The sequence below is a fragment of the Belonocnema kinseyi genome, chromosome 4 (genome assembly GCF_010883055.1).
Source record: "Belonocnema kinseyi isolate 2016_QV_RU_SX_M_011 chromosome 4, B_treatae_v1, whole genome shotgun sequence".
Classification (NCBI taxonomy): domain Eukaryota; kingdom Metazoa; phylum Arthropoda; class Insecta; order Hymenoptera; family Cynipidae; genus Belonocnema; species Belonocnema kinseyi.
In genome coordinates, this window is record NC_046660.1 from 56,348,164 (window position 1) to 56,356,221 (window position 8,058).

At 33.1% G+C, this 8,058-nt stretch overlaps 1 protein-coding gene across 2 annotated transcripts in view; it reads left to right on the forward strand.

Moving 5' to 3' along the window:
- Positions 1-8,058, forward strand: part of LOC117171635 — a 20,864-nt gene that overhangs the window by 8,379 nt on the left and 4,427 nt on the right. For both annotated transcript variants that reach the window (XM_033359121.1, XM_033359122.1), the window contains exon 3: positions 5,504-5,584. In XM_033359121.1, the coding sequence (XP_033215012.1) occupies positions 5,504-5,584 (81 nt within the window). The remainder of the gene's footprint in view (positions 1-5,503; positions 5,585-8,058) is intronic.

Sequence of the window (8,058 nt, forward strand, 5' to 3'; positions counted from 1 at the left end):
AGCGAGGGCGCATACTTTGAATAAAATATTTGTTATCATTCTCTTGAAATAAATGTGTTTTTTTCTTGAAAAAATACCGGTTTCATATTTATACACCTGGTAGTTACAAAAGTGAGAATCTTGACAATGTTGCTTCTCTGTGACTAGTTATAAAAAAGGACACTTTGTCCTTACTTTTAGCGTTACCCAGAAACAACGGCGTGAACGCAGTAAGTTCAGTTTTCTTGAGGTGTTTTCTTGTCGTGAGATCCCATTGCCTCTCGCGTTTAGTGTGGTTAATTAATGTGAGTCCCCTTGCCTCTTTCGTTTCGGGTGGTTAATTAACGTGAGTCCCCTTGCTTCTCACCATTGCTACCATTGTTACAATGAGATGCGTTGTAATTTTTCTAAGTGCTCTCCATTGCCTTGAAAACACAAACGTAGACGTCTTTCCACAGCGGCCACAGTTTTCAGCAAAGTTTCTGGAGAGATGGCTGCGCAAGCTGCCCGAATCTGTTCCATAAGATCATCACTTGTTATGGGTCGCTGAGATAACACTAGATTTTTAATATAACCTCATAAAAATAAATCAGGTGATGAAAGATCTGGTGAGCAGACGAGCCATTCGAATGGTCCTCCTCGTCCAATCGATCTATCATTGAAATTTAGATTCAAAAACTCACGAACGATGAGTGAAAAATGTGTCGGAGCACAATATTGTTAAAGCCACATTCTTTGGCTTGTTGCTAAGTCAACGTTCTCCAATAGTCCAGGTAAATGGTCCCTTAACAATTCTGAGTGAGTGTGTGTGTCAACGTTTACGTCAAAAAAGTAGGGTCCAATTAAATAGCTATTTACTATTTCGCCTCACACCATAACACTCCATCGATTTTGATGATCCCTCGGTATGTAACAGTGAGGATTTTCGTCCGATCAATAGGGACAGTTATGTCTATTGACCTGTCCGTTGCTGTAAAATTTACTTTCATCTGCAAAAAGTACATATCGAAAGAAACTAGGATCAGTCTATACCATTTGCAAAGCCCACTGACAAAATTAATACGCGCTGAAGTATAATAGGGCCTTCAGACTTGCGTGAAAGTAATAGGTAAGCATCATAGTTCAGAGATCTTGAAATTCTTGTTACTGTACTTATGGGTATACCTATCTCTTTTTCAGTTCGTCAAGTACTGATTTTTTTATCAACATGAACAGCTGCTGGAACAGTTACAGGTCGTGAATTATTTTCGTTGTACTCATGATGTCGGCGTTCGCGAACAAAAATCCCATTGTGAGCTCATTCAGTCAAAGTATTTTTTGATCAATCAGTAGGATTTCTTCTGCCTGGAAACTGTTCAGCGTAAGGTCTTGATGCAGCAGCGTAGTAAGCGTGACTTTCATCAAAAATGATTATACAATGATTATGTAATATCAAAACTTTAAGTAGGCAAGTAATCAGCCATATTCCTAAACTTCTTTGGAAGCTATCAAAATGTCACAAAAATGAAAAATACCTAATTTTTTTTCTTCCAATTTCATTTGATCTAATTATGCATATGAAATTGGTAGCATTTAGAATTTTTTAATAATAAATTTTTTTCGAATTAGGCTTCGAAAAGGATTATTATTTCAATAAACAAAAACGCTTAACACCAAATAGCAATTCTCTCGTGATGGAATGTGAATTTATTAAACCACTATAACAAAAGACAAATTCCTGCCACTACACTTCGATCGGTCAGAACATACAAAAATCCTTTTAAGTGTGTTGGTTCCATCTGACTTTTATTTTTTTTTAAATAGGTACGGCACTGATTCCATATATATTTTCCAAAGGATTTGTGAACGGTAGAAAGAAAAGCTGTCGAGTACCCGGGGTTTTCTGAGATCCTCGGATTAATGTAATGTTAAAAAATAAAAAATTTTGTTGAGGAAATGATTTTTTTTTCGTCAAATATGAATTTTGCGAAAAATAGAAAACAGCGGGTAGTAGACAGCAGCATTTGAAATATTCGAATCGTTTGATAATTTATTTTTTTACTCACAATTCTGAAATAGTAGAAGAATTCAAGAGATTCGCGGCTCTTCTAAAGGGCCAGGCCTTGAAGATGGTGTCCCCAAATTTTGCGAAACACGTTGCGAAATGGAGCAAAAAGCAGAGAGAACTGATATGCCCTGCCTGTGTTTTTGTAACTGCATTTGTGATCAACCACCAGGCTAGCTTTTACCTTCACTATATACGCGGAATCGGGGCGCCCTTCGTTATCGACCGTGGGTCAAGACTACAATTCGCGAAGAGGAAAACCTCTTCTCCGACATTGACTTTTTGATGAAATTATCATCAATCGATATTACTTCAAAAATAATAAAATACTTGTCCCGAATTTTTTCGTCCCTTGTAAGAACTATGAGCGTTTGTCAATCACATTAGCCAAGGGTGCATAAACTCTACTGGTACGCCTGCATGGACTCCCAACAAGATCCACTGGTCCAGTGGACCAGAGTTTGATTGGTGATCACGCTGCCATGGGTTCGATCTTTTCCACAACTTTTTTTTTCGTATTGTAAATATGTCAAGTAATAATTTTTAATACTTTCCTGATGAATAAATTATTTGTTTGAAAAATACTACTGGGAAATAAATATCTTGCAGACATGTTTTCAATATAAAAAAAAAGTTGAGAAAAAGATTCTAACCCATGGCAGCGCTGTCACCAGTCAGACTCTGCTCTACTGGACCAGTGGATCTTGATGGTAGTGCATGCGCGCGAACCGGTAGAGTCTCTGCACCCTTGGCTAAAATGATTTACAAACGCTCATAGTTCTTAAAAGGGACTAAAAAATCCAGGACAAATATTTTATTATTTTTGAAGTAATGTCGATTGATGATAGTTTCATCAAAAAGTCAATGTCCCAGAAGAGGTTTCCCCCTTTGAGAATTGTAGTCTTGACCCACGTTCGATAACAAAGGGCGCCCGATTCCGCGTATAGAGTGAAAGTAACAGCTAGCCTGGCAGTTCATCTTTTTTCTTTTTGTTTTCTTTTTTCTTTTGAAAAAAATGTGACGTTTTTTGGATCTTCCCTAACTGTATTTTACCTTAAAACTTTACGCATTTGTTAAGAACATGTAGTTTAAAATTCTAAAAAGCCTTTGAAGTAAACAATAAAAAAAATACTTTAAATATTTTCTCAAGGTATTTGTCATTTTTAAAATTATATTTAATTCTTTTTCTGTAATGTTATAGTAAAAATTAGGAGTTTCCTGCCTTATTATATGCAACATTCATCAATTTTTTTTATAAATCCTTCAGTTTTTTTCTACTTTTTGGTTCAAGAAAAATTTTAAGACATTTTTTTACTTTTCCAATTGTAAAAGATACAAGAAGCAAGACTTTTTCAAAATTAAATTTTTAAATGGTACCTTTGTTTGTTATTTGTTAAGATAATGCACAACTAGGAGTTTTTTTGTTTTTTAATTTTCAGACATATATTTTTACAAACTTGAAATTAAAATTATAATTTAAATGCCTTTATTCTATATATTTCAAATAGAGTTTTTGCTTGATATTTGTGCATAGAACTTCAAGTGCGCCATTATTGTAAATTTTAAATTCAGTTACTTTTTGTAAAAGTTCGATAACAAAGGGCGCCCCGATTCCGCGTATAGAGTGACAGTAATAGCTAGCCTGGCGGTTCATCACAAATCCAGTTACAAAAACACAGACAGGGCATGTCAGTTCTCTCTGCCTTTTGCTACATTTCACAACGTATTTCGCAAAATTTGGGGACACCATCTTCAAGACCTGGCCCTTTGGAAGAGCCATGAATCTCTAGAATTCTTCTATTATGTCAGAATTTTAAGTAGAAAAATAAATTAGCAAACGTTTCTAATCTTTCAAATGCTGCTGCCTGCTACCCGATGGTTTCTATCTATCGCAAAATTCATGTTTGTCGGGAAAATAATCATTTCCTCAAAAAGTTTGTCGATTTTTCAACATTTTATTGATTCGAGGATCTCGCAAAACCCCGGATATTCGACAAGTTTTCCTTCTTTCGTTCAAAAATCCTTCGGAAGAAATATATATCGGATTAAACCAACAAACTTAAGCTGAATTATTTTAACTTTGGTCGTTTCAAATTGATAATTTGTAATTGTTACGTAACGACCAGCTTTAAAATAAAATAAAATTAAGGTGAAAGGCACCTTAACATTTCATTGACTTTTGGAAGCATCGTGAACGTTTTTGACGTGAAGTTTCCCGCTCTTTTCAAATCTGCAGTCAAAAATAGGGTTTCTCATTCAAGAAAATTTCTCCATTTGACATTGAAAATTTACATTAAGGTAAAAATTGATGGTACAGTCAAATGTCCCCCTCGGTCTTGGTCAACCTTTGTCAGAACCATTTCTTCCTAGATAAAGTATTTAAGAAGATATTTCGCATTATAGATTAAAATGGGTCACCGTGTATAAAAACAATTTTGTAAAATTAGGAAGGTTATTTGTTGTAAGCTTTAAATGGAAATATTGTGTATTTTCAATGAAACTAATGGTCGAGTTATAATATAAATTCTCTTTCCATGTACTTCTACACTTGCTAGAGTCCTGATGAGGCCATGATTAAAAGTGAAATGCATTGCAGATTTAATAGAAGGACCTTTTTATTTAAAAACTATTCTCTTGCAAGGTTCACAGCTGAAATTAAGAAAACATCTCTAGTAATCTATTGTATTAAAAATTCACATTTTCAGGTTTGAAATGCTACTACTGCGTGGTGGTTTGGACTAACTTATTAAAGAATAATTTTCTTGGTCGCTCAAACCGCACTTGTGGTCAGTTTGACACCATCAGATCAAGATCAAGGTGAACAGAATATGAACATGATGGAGGTCATCGCAAGGTCAAAACTGAGAAAAACATTTAATCCAACTCGAGGGGTCGAATCAACCACGAATTAGGATTCAGCGACCCCTAAAACGTCTAGTAGTAGACGTTTTTTTATTGAGTTGTTCTCTCGATTTTGATCTTAGGAGCACCTTATTCTACCTGATAGGGTAAAAATGACACCTGATTCAGATTTAGCGAACCCAAAAATGTCTGATAGTAGACGTTTTCTTCGATCCAATGGTTTCCTCCTTTCTGACTTATAATTGACCCTGATCTTTACATGATGATGTCAAACAGATCCCAGATTAGGATTAAGCGAACTGAAAAACTTTAGGATATGGTCATCTAGCTCGAGTTACAAGATTTTTTTGTCGGTGTCTGTATGTGAAGTCAATGGTTAAAAATTAATCTAGTTTATGCAAAATCCGTTTTTGTTTTTATTCAACACAATATCTTTAGATGAAAATTTTACTAATCATTTAACTTTAGTGAAAATAACTTATTCTGTTCAGATTAAAATTCTAATTGATGCTTGAAAATGTATCTATTTTGTCAAAAATTTGTCTTCTAGTTTAAAATTATATCTCTTGTTGAAAATATTAGGTTAAAAATTAATCAATATTCTCTGTCATTTCACAGTAACTTCATCAGGTACGCCACCCAAAACAAGAGACTTTCTGGCAAATTTTGGGAGAAGTAGCGAAAATACGAACTATCAAGGTAACCCCAGTACAAATGAGAAATCTTAATAAAAGCGTTATTAATATAAATAATTTTTATAATCACAATTTGAAACTATTAATAGTCTCTTGAACGAAACAACATTCTACAAGCATGGAATCTGATTTGAAATGTTTCAAAGAAAATTATTTTAAAAATTACATCATAATTTTATTTTATATAATAATTTAGAGAGCTTATTGTATGCTCTTTCTTTATATAAGAAATTTACTATAGGTCTGTATTTTTTTATATTATGAACTTCTATAAATATTGCAATGAATTATATGAAAATATTGAAACCATTTATGTATAAAGTTTACAAACTACAAAGGAACGGTTTTTTCAGACCGCTACTGTTCTGCACAGATGAAATCTACCACCCCTTTGATATCATTACAAATATTTTTGTGCTCTAAAGCCATAATCAAATTATTTAACGGTATTATCGTCAAACAAATACGATATTTTTTATTTCTAAATGGGTCCTTCAAATTTGGTTTGTTTGTTTTTAAACCAAATTGGACCGACACCTTCCAAAATATTTCTGCAAAATTGGTAAATGGTTTAAACCATCTTCAAATACTGCTTGTAGAGCTTAGAATGAATGATAATATAAAAATATTACTATCTTAGAAGGACAAGCTTGCTTGTTTTTTTATTCACACTATAGATGGCTAGAAAAGCTGCTTTTTATCAAATTTACCGTTTTTGCTTAAGTTTAGTTCTTACATTCAATCAAATTCAAAAACTTTGGAAGATCACTTTCCCAAAACCTAATATACTTTTTCAAAATAAAAAATTGAATTTTTAATTATAGTCTCAATTGTCAAAATGTGGGCGAAATCCTTACTTCGCACAGTGTTTCAAAGATAAAAGAATTCTATAGAAAGATTATTTACGAATCAACTAAGATGAGCTTTTTTAAAACTTTCCTTTGATTGATTTTCGGATAGATCTAACTGCCGACAAAATGGGCTGATTAATGCATAATGTTTGAAATTGATTATTGTTGAATAAACCGTGTGTTTTACCTCGCTAATAAATAACCAGTCTCTTCTTTTTCTATATTTTTCATGTTAATAAACCATCATTACTTTTCAGTGTAACATTGATTAACTGCATTAAATATTATTGTTCAAACAAATTACATAATCCAGAATTTAAATGAAAGTGTAATATCTTTTTGGTTTTCCATGTAATTTTTCTTGCTAAAACCGAATCCGATGCAAGAATTTACTCAAAATGTTCAGTGCTCGAGATAAATGGGAAACTCCTTAAATTCTCTGAATTTTCAATTCTGAATTCACTGAATGCTCCGCATTCCTTGAATTTTCTAAGTTCTTTTAACTCTATAAACTCATTCAATTTTCTGATATCCTTGAATTCTCTAAATTTCTTGATTTCTATGCATTTCTTGAATTTTTTTAATTCCTTGAATTCCTGAAATTATCTGAATTCTCTGAATTCCTTTAATTTCTTAAATTCTCTGAATTCACTTTATTATTTAACTTCAATGCCATACTCTGAATTCCTTAAATCAAAACAAAAATCTAACAACCAAATTTGTACAACCATCATTATGTGATTCTACTGTAATTAGGAAATGAATAAATAATGATAATGAATAAATAATGAAATTTATCAAATTTCAAAAAAAGATCCATCAGACAGACGTCTTTCACCTGAAGGGTCTCTTTCTCCAGCGAGGATTTATTCTCAGACAAGGTCTCCTCCTGGCAGATTATCTTCTTCTGAAGGGCCTTCTCTTCGTGCCAGGTCTAGATCTCCTTCTGCCACGTTTATGGTGCCACCTACGAAAATCGATGGTTCTTTAGGACTTCAACATGAACTTGACCACCTTGAATTTATTCGACTTACTTCCTATGCTAATTTAAGCCGAATATTTGAACTTCGAAGATACAGTTTTCCCGTGGATAATTCAATTCTATTATATCAGCGAAATAATTGCTTTGTCACCCCACCAACCCAAGAACAAATTGTATTGTCAACAGCTGATGGTAACGTCTTTGGAATATTAAAGACGAATGATGTACTTGCTGGAATATATTCACCTCAAGGTCCCGAAAGTAGAAGAGTACGGGCGAAAATAAACATCGAAAGCGGAAAGATTACTCCATTGACAAAAGATGAAATTAGAGAAATTCCAGTTGGCAAAAATAGAAAAATCCTACTTAATTATAGAGTAGAGCATGCAAACCATAATTCTCCACGACAGTAATTTAGTTTCTTTAAATGTAAGCAAGCTTTGTTGTTCTCCGATTTTATAAAAATTTTAAAAATATAGTTTTTTTTAGCTTTATTAGCAATTTTAGTGGGCCGAATGATCAAGAAAAATCCAACATCGATTTTTGTTATCACCGTAACCCGCTTAGCTGATCAAATAAAAATTGCCAACAAAAATATATGAAAAAATCACGCGGATTCGTGGATTATTATAATTAATTCAAACT